The 13282-nt window shown below is 47.9% G+C and overlaps 1 protein-coding gene across 1 annotated transcript in view; it reads right to left on the bottom strand.

The window, feature by feature from the left end:
• Positions 1–13282, bottom strand: part of LOC124613692 (proton-coupled amino acid transporter-like protein CG1139) — a 123708-nt gene that overhangs the window by 83127 nt on the left and 27299 nt on the right. Inside the window, exon 3 of the mRNA XM_047142410.1 lies at positions 3586–3713. Coding sequence (XP_046998366.1) covers positions 3586–3713 — 128 coding nt within the window. The remainder of the gene's footprint in view (positions 1–3585; positions 3714–13282) is intronic.

The following is a 13282-nucleotide window of genomic DNA, read 5'->3' as shown; positions in this document are numbered from 1 at the left end:
TTTAACAGTGAATTGATGTGTAATTTTGTTGAAGGTGCAAGTGTCGATATTTTGGAGGAGAGAAACAGTAAAGGTGTGCATGCTGCGGGTAGTGAATCGGTGAAAGGCGTGGAAAAATTAACAGAAAATTTAGAGAGGGCTGAAGTAAATAGTGTGGATGGCGATAGTTTGAGTAATGAAGTTCGTACAGATTGTTATAAGAAGGAGGAGTGTGAGTTTAGTGTGAGTGACTGGCGTTGATGCAGTAGAACGTTGCGGACGTTACTGCCGTATTTGTGGAAACGAGAGAAGTTTTAAACTGCTAGAGGTTTAGAGGGGAAGGAATGAATCTGGGGCAAGGAAATATTTAATGAATTATTTTTGGATGAACCTGAGATTGAGGGATGGATAGAGCAGGATGTGTGTACGGTAGAATTGGAAGAGAAGGGACGAGACGTAGAAAACGATTTATTAAGGGAGATACGAAGTTTGACAAGCACGTCCTTAATTTAAGGTGTTTTAGATTTGAATTTCTCTGCTGTAGACTTGCGTTCGTGCTAAACATGTGACACATTGGGCTGAAGCGTCAAGAACGTCATTCATCAACAGTGTACTTAATCGACCCTGATAGCATGACCTCATCACCTGTAAGTCCCGTCGAAAATGTGCATGTTTACCGACACTAATTAAACCTACGCTCTCGGATAAGAATTCATGATTAGAATCGGCGAAATTATTGTTCAGAGATGTTGCAAGCCAGCTGTTTGCGCGCAGTAATGCACTACAACACACTTTTCACATAGTCAGCAGAGTTACAGCTTCCAAGGGTGTTGGCTACGACAGACTTCAATATCACCCTTGCATGTCTGTCAACATGACTTGGTAAGTCCTGGAACCGGCTGTCGGCAGTGATCTTCCTTGTTCTTGGACGCTTGAACTCTCTTCCTTACGGGCTGATGAAAAATCAACAACTCAAATTCCAGTCCTGATTATATGCCTAATAACACAGAACCATTAATATAACTCGTCAAGTGACGAGCTGTTCTGCCACAGGTTCGCAGGTCCCAAAATCTTCTGTGCATGCAACATGTGATAACAAGTATATTGACACAGTGAACGATTACAAGCCCCGCAATGACTCAGGAATGCCAGTATCAAAAGTGAAAGATTGACATGCAGTCTCTGCAGCGGCTTTTGAGGTCTTGTAAGCTGCTGCTGTTAGCAGTAGAAGCTTCTTCGTAACAAGTGGGCATCAGTTATCCCAACGGGCAACGTGACCCCACTTGGTAACAATCACACTTGAAAATAATTTTGATGTATACAAAAATCGTAAGCCAAGGACGGTTTAATTGGGATTCCAGTCACAAACCAGTTTAATTAACGGCGTTGGATTTAAAATAAACAAACCTGATGAAAAATTTTGGACAAATCATGAGCCACGAAAATTAAAATTTTGTTTTCAGTTAGTTGGTTGGTTGCGTGTTCCATTGATCAATCGCACGGTACAATAGCCGTTATCATGTGGAACGTGTCATGTGCACAAGAAACGCACATACGAAACAAGATTTTTAATATATATATATATATATATATATATATATATATATATATATATATATTACTCCATTCCCTTAAATAGCACAAAATACATATACTAGGTTTATAGATTTATTTATTCCTATTTAAGAATTCATCTATGGTATAGAAGGAGTTGTCAAGGAGATATGACTTCAATTTATTTTAGAAGCTATTACTGCTGTCTGTCAGAAATTTTATTTCATCTGGTAATTTGTCAAAATTCTTTATAGCAGAATATTTTACCCCTTTCTGTGCCAAGGATAGGTTAAGTGAAGGATAGTGTTAGTCTTACTTTTTTCTGGTATTATAATCATGAATGTCACTGTTGTTTTTAAACTGGTCCATGTTTTTGAGAACAAATTTCATTAGTGAGTAAATGTACTGTGAGGCTATTGTAAGAATTCCCAATCTTTTAAAAAGATGCCTACAAAATGTACGACTATGAACCCCTCACATTATTATAACTACTTTCTTATGAGCAGTGAATACTTTTTGTCTAAATGTTGAGTTACCACAAAATATTATTCCGTATGACATCAGAGAGTGAAAGTATGCAAAGTATGTTAGCTTATTAATTTATATATCCTCAAAATTGGCAATTATTCTGACTGCAAAAGTTGCTGAACCTAGACGCTTTAGAAGATCCAAAATATGAATTTTGCAATTAAGATTCTCATCTATGCGTATACCCAAGAACGTAGTATGCTCTATGCTGTCTACTGACTTCTATTGACGTGCTATATTTATTGAAGGAACTGTACTTTTTGCAGTAGAAAACTGGATGTACTGTGTTTTTTCAAAGTTTAGAGCAAGCCCATTTGCAGAAAACCAATTAATGACTGTTCCAAAGACCTTATTTGTATCATTTTCAAATGTAGTTTCTTTTACTGGATTAATAATGATGCTCGTATCATCATCAAACAGTGTCAGTTCAGCTTCCTATTTCAGATAGGTTCAAATGGTTCAAATGGCTCTGAGCACTATGGGACTAAACTTCTGTGGTTATCAGTCCCCTAGAACTTAGAACTACTTAAACCTAACGAACCTAAGGACGTCACAAACATCCATGCCCGAGGCAGGATTCGAACCTGCGACCGTAGCGGTCGCGCGGTTCCAGACTGTAGCGCCTAGAACCGCTTGGCCACTCCGGCTGGATATTTCAGATAGGAAGGGAGGTCGTTCACTTATATTAAGAACAGAAGGGGACCTATGGTTGAACCCTGTGGAACACCTAATGTAATTTCACACCAGTTAGATGAAGTGGCAAATTTATTTAAATCACTTGACCCATATAAGGAAGCTTTTTGCTTCCTATTCTGTAGGTACGACTTAACCCACTCATATGCTATTCCATTTATACCATAGAACTGTAACATAATGTCATGGTTCGCACAATCAAATGCTTTGGAAAAGTCACAGAAAATTCCTATTGGTGACATATTAGTATTTAAAGACTCTATTATGTGGACAGTGAAATTGCATATTGCTATCTCAGTGGAACAGCATTTTTGAAATCCGAACTGTGGTTTACTAAGTATCCCATTACTGTTGAGAGGGCTAACCACTCTTGAGTACATTCCTTTCGCGAAGATTTTAGAAAATGCTGTAAGCAAGGATACTGGACGATAATTATTCACATCTATGGTGTCCCCCTTTTTGTAGAGAGGCCTGACAATGGCATATTTTAACCCGTCTGAGAAAATACCTTGAGTTACTGATGCATTACACATGCGACTCAAAACGTCAGCTATAATTGCTCCACATTGTTTTAATATCTTATTAGAGATGTCATCTACTCCAACAGAACATTTATTTTTCAAATATTTAATAATTTTACTTATTTTACAAGAGGTTGTCAGGTGAAACTTAATCTGACTAAATTTTCTAGACCATCTTCTAGAGCAAAACGGTTTGTAAAGACGTTGACTAGATTCAGATGCTTTTTCTAATACATGCTTGATTATAAACTGTGATAACAAATTATTATTATTGCTAAACCGTTAAGGTTTGTTGCGTTCATTGGCTTACCTGTTGTACGGTGGAGGTTGATCAGACTCCGGCGTCGGCTTCGCACCGCTGTCGTTGAGATTGTCCCGGTCGCCACCAGTGAGACTGACGACAGAGCGCTTCCCCCTGTCGTAGGAAGTCGCGGACCCCTGCCAACGGAAACCATCAGAAATCAGTAGCAGCCTGGGCCAAAGGCATACGCGTTATGTCGCACCAATTGTGGGTAACAGAGCGTCCCGTGCCCGTCTCCTCTCTGGCAGCATACACAACTCTAACACTAGTAACCTGGTGCAAACCTGGACTGGTTTTGGAGACGAGCTGGGCTCAAATCTGTACCCGACCATCTAGTTGTAGGTTTTCCTTGGGGCCTGAAAATAAATATGTGACGCCTGGGCCACACCGAAGATTTTTTTCCTTTCTGTAATTGTGTAAGAAACATAAGAATTAATGGTTAGAATTATATTAATACCTTCAGCTGCTAACGGGCGTTGATGTATATCAACGGGAACAGGTGAAAATGTGTGCCCCGACTGGGAATCGAAACCGGTATCTCCTGCTTATATGGCAGACGCTCTATCCAGCTGAGCCACCGAGGGCACGGAGAATATCGCGACTGCAAGGACTATCTCGCGCACGCCTCCCACGAGATCCACATTCTCACCTTGTATGTCCACACACTACATTCGTAGTGTCCCACCCCAACACACTCATTACTCGTGGAAGACATTCTTACCAAGTCCCGTAAGAGTTCGGGGAATATATGTACATCCGCACAGAAGAAGAAGGTCGTGGCCGGTGTTGCCAGAGCTACACTACTGGCCATTAAAATTGCTACACCGCGAAGATGACGTGCTACAGACGCGAAATTTAACCGACAGGAAGAAGATGCTGTGATATGCAAATGATTAGCTTTTCAGAGCATTCACACAAGGTTGGCGCCGGTGGCGACACCTACAACGTGCTGACATGAGGATAGTTTCCAACCGATTTCTCATACACAAACAGCAGTTGACCGGCGTTGCCTGGCGAAACGTTGTTGTGATGCGTCATGTAAGGAGGAGAAATGTGTACCATCACGTTTCTGACTTTGATGAAGGTCGGATTGTAGCCTATCGCGATTGCGGTTTATCGTATCGCACAATTGCTGCTCGCGTTGGTCAAGATCCAATGACTGTTAGCAGAATATGAACTCGGTGGGTTCAGGAGGGTAATACGGAACGCCGTGCAGGATCCCAACGGCCTCGTATCACTAGCAGTCGAGATGACAGACATCTTATCCGCATGGCTGTAACGGATCGTGCACCCTAATCTCGATCCCCGAATCAACAGATGGGGACGTTTGCAAGACAACAACCATCTGCACGAACAGTTCGACGACGTTTGCAGCAGCATGGACTAACAGCTCGGAGACCATGGCTGCGGTTACCTATGACGCTGCATCACAGACAGGAGCGCCTGCGATGGTGAACTCAACGACGAACCTGGGTGCACGAATTGCAAAACGTCATTTTTTCGGATGAATCCAGGTTCTGTTTACAGCATCATGATGGTCGCATATGTGTTTAGCGATATCGCGGTGAATGCACATTGGAAGCGTGTATTCGTCTTCGTCATAGCCATACTGGCGTATCACCTGGCGTGATGGTCTGGAGTGCCATTGGTTACACCTCTCGGTCGCCTCTTTTCGCACTGACGGTACTTTGAACAGTGGACGTTACATTTCAGATGTGTTACGACCCGTGACTACTCTTCATTCGATCCCTGTGAAACCCTACATTTCAGCAGGATAATGCACGACCGCATGTTGCAGGTCCTGTACGGGCCATTCTGGATACAGAAAATGTTCGACTGCTGCCCTGGCCAGCACATTCTCCAGATCTCTCACCAACGAAAAACGTCTGGTCAATGGTGGCCGAGCAACTGGCTCGTCACAATAAGCCAGTCACTACTCTTGATGAACTGTGGTATCGTGTTGAAGCTGCATGGGCAGCTGTACCTGTACACGCCATCCAAGCTCTGTTTGACTCAATGCCCAGGCGTATTAAGGCCGTTATTACGGCCAGAGGTGGTTGTTCTCGTACTGATTTCTCAGGATCTATGCACCCAAATTACGTGAAAATGTAATCACATGTCAGTTCTAGTATAATATATTTGTCCAATGAATACCCGTTTATCATATGCAGTTCTTCTTGGTGTAGCAGTTTTAACGGCCAGTAGTGTATATACTTACTTGCACATGTCCGAAACAACAGACACCATATACACATAAGTATAACAGTTAATGGCGGATTCTGGAGCTCAAACATATATCGTGAATTTGCCGCACAATCACTACTTTTTGCAAACGATATTAGTGTTGCAATGAATCTCGTTACGGAAAGAGCAACAGAAGAAATTATTAAGTGAATCTTTGAAGACGAACTCTACCTAAATTTTGAGATAATTTAGCGATAGATGCATACCAACAACTGATGTACCACATGAACAGGGCACAACTACAAAAATCTTTCGGTGTTCATACTGATGAGAACTTGAATTAGAACATATATACCACTCGGCTGGTCAATCAATTAATTTTAGTTGAGTTTTACTCGTAGAATAACTGCTGTTCTTGGAAACAAGTAGAACGCCCTCGTAAAATGTTTTGCATATAATAATTGCTTAATAATTTTCTGGGGTAGCTCTTCACTCAGACACAACATACTGATTGCATAACAACGAGCAGTAAGAATTATACCGTATGTGGTGGTTACCCAGAGACAAGGTAGCCTTTAAACTGCACCTCTACAATATTATACAGGCTGATTAGAGCCAGCCGGAGTGGCCGTGCGGTTCTAGGCGCTACAGTCTGGAGCCGAGCGACCGCTACGGTCGCAGGTTTGAATCCTGCCTCGGGCATGGATGTGTGTGATGTCCTTATGTTAGTTAGGTTTAATTAGTTCTAAGTTCTAGGCGACTGATGACCTCAGAAGTTAAGTCGCATAGCGCTCAGAGCCAGCCAGGCTGATTCGAAATTAACTGTACACACTTCGTGAGTGTAATGTATATACCAACGTGAGAGTAAAAAGTTGAGGTTTTGTCTGAAATTGCTTTATTTCGGAGTTATACAGCAAAGTATGCATCACAAGTCCAACACAATAACATAAAATTAATTCTTCTCAGAAAGCAACGACACGAAATTCAACTCATCTTTGTACTGTCCGTTTACTCCAGGTCATTTTCAAAATGATGTCCATGTAGACGAAAACAATAACGTTCTCGACTTCTTACCGCTCTCGGAACCTTGCAGGCTCCGTTCATCTCACTCTGCAGAGTTGCACAGCTATTTTCAGTCCCCTGCTGTAGTTGCGCTACATTCTCAATTGCGCACATGCGCGAGTTTCATGAGACAGCCCCAAAGACAAAGTCGAGCGGTTGAGATCTGGCGGGCCAAGCGACTGGTCCTGCACTATCTGGCCACTTTTCGTGGTAAGGAGCTTTGAGATACTGTTTTTCCTTCCGACTTGAATGTGCAGGGGCACCGTCGGCAAAGCAACATCAGTCGATATGCAGCCGAACACGACGCGCGAAAAGGTTGTACTGGCCTCTGATGTAATGCATATCACAAATGACATTATGCACCATAACTTGGAAATAAAACAGTTTCAGACAAAACTTTGTTTAAAATTTACTCTTCTGTTTATCCATAAATTTTACTCGCGAAATGTGTACATTTGTTTTTGAACCACCCTGAATATAGGGCTCCACCTTAGACTAGCGCAGCGCTGGAACTAAGCCCACAACTTTCGTGTGCTGATAACGGCGTACAGAATTCCCGCTGAACACTTCTAATACCCTCAGATAATTTCCCGTGTTGATGGACTAGCAATGGCGCAAGTAACTTGATATCAGAGAGACCGAAAATCTTAAGTCCACGGTACAATAATGATGAATTCAATTTACCTGCACAAGTTTCGTAAGTTGCTGCATCTGCAACAGTTGTTCAAAATGTCGTCAGTGTAGGCATGGCATCGTCGCACAAAGTTCTGTCACACCCGCTCTAAAATCCCCTCTGTCGTTTAAACAGTGTCGCAGGCAATGAGAAATCTCGCCATGAGATTCTTTTCAGTATCGACAGACGTCTCTTACACAAGAATTCTCACATGACCGCACAAGAAGAAGTTGAGTCGTGTGAGGTCAGGTGAAAGTGCTTTCCACGAAACAGGACCTTTTCCGCTTATCCAGTTTTCAAGGAATGTTTCATCCAAGGGTTCACGAGACCTCAGTCCAAAGTGAGGTGGGGCTCCATCATGTTGAAACCACATACGTTGACGAATTACAAGTGTGATATGTTCCAGGAACCTGGGTAGTATGGCTCTGATAAACGTGTGCACACTGGTACACTTAAACCCGGAGGAAGAACATACGGGCCTAGTACATAATCGTTGACTATGCCTGCCCACACGTTGGCAGATAATCTGTATTGATGACTTTTCACAACTGTGGCGTGGAGATTCTCATCGACCCAAATATGACTATTGTGGCTATTTTGCGCTCCCTCTTTCGTGAAACAGGCTTCACCTGTGAAAAGTACATATGCAGGAAAGTGAGGATCGACTTTAAGGCGCTGCAAGAACTACTGGCTGAACACGAAACGTGATCCGAAGTCAGCAGAAGTCAAAGCACGCACTTACTTTGGTTGGTAGGGGTGTAGCTGCGTTTCCTGTAATACTTGTTTTTTTTTTTTTTTCATTTATTGAATTTCAACTCCCCCCGAAGGGGGCGGGCTGGCAGCAGCTTAGTATGCCGCTCTTCAGCCGACAGATTTTGTGACAAAGATCAAGAGAACAAATAATAAAAAAAAAAAAAAAAAAAACAGGTGATAAAATCGGAGACTTAGAGAGTAACAAGGCGAAAAGAAATCGTGGAACTTAAAACAACAACAGAGGGATGATGATGCTAAGAAAAATACATACGAAGCAGACAGGGAAAACAATAGACAATTAAAAAAAAAAAAAACACGGCGACAGTCTGGATTCTGTTCGCAAAGGACATAAAATTCACACCTAGCGACAGCATGGTTTCTGTTCGCAACACGAGAAAGGCAAACAACACTGAATAGTCACTGGAACACTGCACTAAAAAGTGGGCAAATGTGACACCACAGTCGAGAGCAGGTGGGGGGAAACTGGACAGAAGAGGGGAAAACAAAAAAGGGGGGAAAGGAGAGGAAAAGCGAAGGGGGGAGCCGGGAAAGGAGCTGAAGGAGGATGAGGACCCATAAGAGGGGTGGGGGGCAGACGCGACAGGGGGTGGGGTAGGCAGAGGAGGGGAATACAAAAGGACTGGGGGGGGAGAAGGGAGGTAGGGAGAGGTTGAGTGGGGAGAAAACAGGACGGAAGGGAGGGGGGAAGAGGGAGCCCAGGGAAAGGACAGAGGAAAGGAGGGGGATTGAGGATCAGAGTTGATAGGAAGGATAAATGGAGGGAGAGAGGGCATCATCCGGGAGGGGGAGTTGACGGAAGCCACCTTGGGAAAGGAGATGGAGGGTGGAGAGATGGAGGGTAGGGGGGACACAACAGTGAAGACGTGGCAGGGGGCGGGGATGGGAGAGGAGAGGAGCAACCAGGGGGTGAGGGGGTTCGAGACGGCGGGAGGTGTAGAGGATGCGGATATGTTCGAGGAATAGGAGCAGATGGGGGAAAGGAATGAGATCATAGAGGATCCGCGTGGGGGACGGGAGGCGGATACGGAAGGCGAGGCGGAGTGCATGACGCTCAAGGATCTGGAGGGACTGATAGAATTTGGGGGGGGGGGGCAGATATCCAGGCAGGACTGGCATAACAGAGGATGGGACGGATGAAGGATTTGTAGGTGTGGAGGATGGTAGAGGGGTGCAACCCCCATGTCCGGCCAGAGAGGAGTTTGAGGAGTCGGAGGCGGTTGTGGGCTTTGGATTGGATGGAGCGGAGATGAGGTATCCAGGTGAGGTGACGGTCAATGGTGAGGCCAAGGTAGGTGAGGGTGGGGGTGAGGCGGACAGGACGGGCACAGACAGTAAGGGAGAAATCCAGGAGCCGGAAGGAGCGAGTGGTACGACCTACGATGATTGCTTGGGTCTTGGAAGGATTGAGTTTCAGGAGCCATCGGTTACACCATGCAGCAAATAGGTCAAGGTGATTCTGGAGAAGGCGTTGGGACCGTTGGAGGGTAGGAGCGAGGGCGAGGAATGCGGTGTCATCAGCATATTGCAAGAGGTGTACTGGAGGGGGGGGGGGTTGGGGCGTATCTGCCGTGTACAGGAGGTAGAGGAGAGGGGAGAGGACAGAGCCCTGGGGCACACCGGCAGAGGGGTAGAAGGTGTGGGAAGTGGCATGATGGATGGTAACATAGGAAGGGCGGTGGGAGAGGAAGGAGGCCACCAGACGGATGTAGTTGATAGGAAGGGCGTAGGTTTGGAGTTTAAACAGGAGACCGGGATGCCAGACACGGTCGTAGGCCTTTTCGAGGTCAAGTGAGACAAAAATGGCGGAGCGACGGGAGTTAAGCTGGAGGGAGAGGAGATGAGTGAGGCGGAGGAGTTGGTCATCAGCAGAGAAGGAAGGTCGAAAGCCACATTGGGTGTTTGGGAGGAGGTGGTTTTGGTGGAGGTGGAGATGGATGCGCCGGGAAAGGATGGATTCCAAGAGCTTGCTGAACACCGATGTGAGACAGATAGGACGATAGGAAGAGGCATCAGATGGAGGCTTATTGGGTTTGGAGAACATCAGGATACGGGAGGTTTTCCACAGGTCGGGATAGAAGCCAGTGGCAAGGATGACATTGTAGAGGGTGGCAAGGAGGGAAAGGAAGGAGGGAGGGCAGTGTTTGAGGTGGCGGTAGGTAACGCAGTCGTGGCCGGGAGCAGTGTTGCGTTTAGTGCGGAGTGTGAGGCTGATGTCCTGTGTAGTGATGGGAGTGTTAAGTGCAGAAGGTGGGGTGTGGCCCAAGTACTGGAAGCTAGGAGCAAGGGGAGGAACAGAGGTATTCGTACGGTCCATGACATCAGGGAAGAGGGAATAATCAAAGTGGGGATCATCTGGGATGGAAAAAACATCAGAGAGGTGGGAGGCAAAGTGGTTGGCCTTACTGAGGTTGTCAGGAAAGGGACAGTCATTAAGGAGGAGAGGGTACTGGGGGGTGGGGCGGTTCCCAGTAGGGCGGTGGAAGGCAGACCAATACTTGGAAGAGTTGATGGGGAGTGTGGTGTTGAGTCGTGTACATGTCTGGCGCCAGGCTCGGCGTTTCTTCGCAACAAGCAGGTTGCGGATGTGTCGCTGTAATTGCCGGTGGCGGGTAAGTGTATCCCGGTCACGAGTGCGGAGAAAAGAGCGGTAGAGGCGGCGGGACTCTCGAAGGAGAAGGACGGCCTGTGGAGGCAGGGTGGGGCGGTGAGGGTGGATGGCTTTGGTGGGGATATGGGTGGCGACGGCGTCAGACAATGTCTGGTGCAGGAAGGCAGCAGCGCGAGCGATGTAATCAGGAGACTGGAGGGTAAGGTCGTGGCCGTCAACCTGGGTGTGAATGGAATCCCGGTAGGCATCCCAGTTGGCACGGGAGTAATCATGGACAAGTTTAGGAGGGACGTCAGGGCGAGGAGCGTGGCGGGGATGGCGACCGTTAGAGATAGTGAGGAGGACAGGAGCATGGTCACTGCCAATGAGGTCAAGGACATCCGCGGTGATGCGCCCAAGGAGGTTCGGAGAGGCAAGGACCACATCAGGAGTGGTGTTGGATTCGGGCCGGGTGTGCTGAGGCAGGGGAACCAGGTCTCCCTGGAGAGTGGTGAGAAACTGATGCCACCGCCGGAGGTCGGCAGGATCACGGCTGTGGATATTGAGGTCAGCGGCAATCACGTAGGTGGAGAAGGTGCGGTCAATGTGGGCCAGGAAATCGTACGGGATGGGGGTGCGAGGGCGGACATAAATGGTGGCACAGGTGATGGTAAGGGTGGGGAAGAAGAGGCTGAGGGTGAGATGCTCAGCAGGATTGTTAAGGAGAGGTTGGGGCCGGACAGGGAGGTGCTTGAGGTGGCCAATAGCAACTCCGCCACGCGCGAGAGGGTACGGGTTATCCGTGCGGTGTAGAGTGTAAGGAGCCGTGGAGACGGAGAGACGGGGTTGAAGGAAGGTTTCATTTAGGATGAAGGCATCCACGCGGTGCTGACGTAGGGTGTGGAGGAAGAGGAGTTTGTGGGTGGGCAGGGAGCGAATGTTGTGGTACAGGATACGGTATGGTTGTTGTGCCATGGGAGTGGAGAGTTAGACAAGGGTGGTGAGGGGGGTGAAGGTGAAGTGGGCCTGGTTGTGGGAGTAAGTGGCATAGGTGGTAAGATGGAAGATGGAACGGGCAGCGAGGGCGATTTGGGAAAGAGTGTGGGAGCGCTGGAAGGGGTGGATGTTTTGGAGCACAATGGTGGTGAAACGGATGATGTCCTCAGCAGTAGGGGGAGGACAGAGCGAGTTGTTGGGGTGGATGGGGTCATCAACAGGACGGACAGGGACGGTGAGCTCAGGGGTTACTGGTGGAGGTTTCGCTTTACACTTCGAGGAGTAGGTAGGATGGGGTTCATTACAAGTGTTGCAGGAGGGGGGAGAGGTGAGGTTGGGGCAATGCTTGAGGAAGTGGGAAGCTTTGCAGTGGGGACAAGTAGGGGGGTTCTTGCAGGCAGAGGTAACGTGGTCGTTGTAGGTGAGACAGCGTTGGCAGCGGTAGGATTGGACTGGGGAACGGGAGGGGTCCACCTTATGGCGCTGATTGTAGATGAGGGCTCCCTCGGTGAGGAGGCGGTCAATGGAGGAGGAGGATTCAGTGAATATCCGCATGAGAAAAGTCGGCCCGGCATCATTGAAGATGCGACGGGCCGAGCGGATTTCGATGTCGGGCCGGGAGTTGAGTTCCGCCAACACCTCAGCCTCCGTGATCACGGGGCTAAGCTTCGTGATCACAGCGGTGAAGGTCGGCGGACGTCGGGGAGGTTGAGGCTGACGGGGAGAGGACGGGGTGTGGTAGGGGGTGAGGGTTGCACGTTGGCCAAATTGGATACGAGGGATGCGGGAGAGGAGGTCGGTGTGGAAGGAAGCATTGGGGGATTTTATGAGGACCGAGTCCTTGCGAGGAATCAGTTGGGAGATGGGAGCATTGGGGCAGTATTTCCGGATGGCGAGAGTGAGGGAGCGGGCATCAAGGAATTGAGGGTCAGGATTGGAGAGGACAAAGGTGTGGGTGGCAGGCGTGGCGGGGGCGGGGGTCGGGGCCGCGTCCATGGGAGTGGGTGGGTCACGGGGATTGGGGGTTTTTTTGGAGGAGACTTCGGGGGAAGGGTCAGCATTCGGGCGCTTGGAAGGTTTCGTGGACACCACTGGGTGGGGAGGGGGCAGGGGGACGGGTTGCAGGGGGAGATGGCGGGGGGCAGGACCACCCTGAGCAGCGGAAGACGCAGACGGTGGGGGCGTGGGTGTCACTGAGACTGTGGAACGTCGAGCAGAGATCCGTGCTGGCTTGGAGCCTGTCAGAGGCGGTGCGGGGAGCGGCGGAAAGTCTGTAGCTGGCGATGGGGCGACAGTGATAGGGGAAGAGGAGTTGGGGGTGGGTACAGCCGAAAGTGGCGTAGGGGTGGGGTGGACAGGGAGAGAAGGAAGGACGGGAAGTGGGGTGGAGGATGAGCTCCATGTGATGGTGGTTGGAGCAGCGGAGGGAG

Source organism: Schistocerca americana, chromosome 4, assembly GCF_021461395.2.
Source record: "Schistocerca americana isolate TAMUIC-IGC-003095 chromosome 4, iqSchAmer2.1, whole genome shotgun sequence".
Taxonomy (NCBI): Eukaryota; Metazoa; Arthropoda; class Insecta; order Orthoptera; family Acrididae; genus Schistocerca; species Schistocerca americana.
Note: the sequence above shows the minus strand (reverse complement) of the source record. Positions and strands in the feature narration are given on the sequence as shown.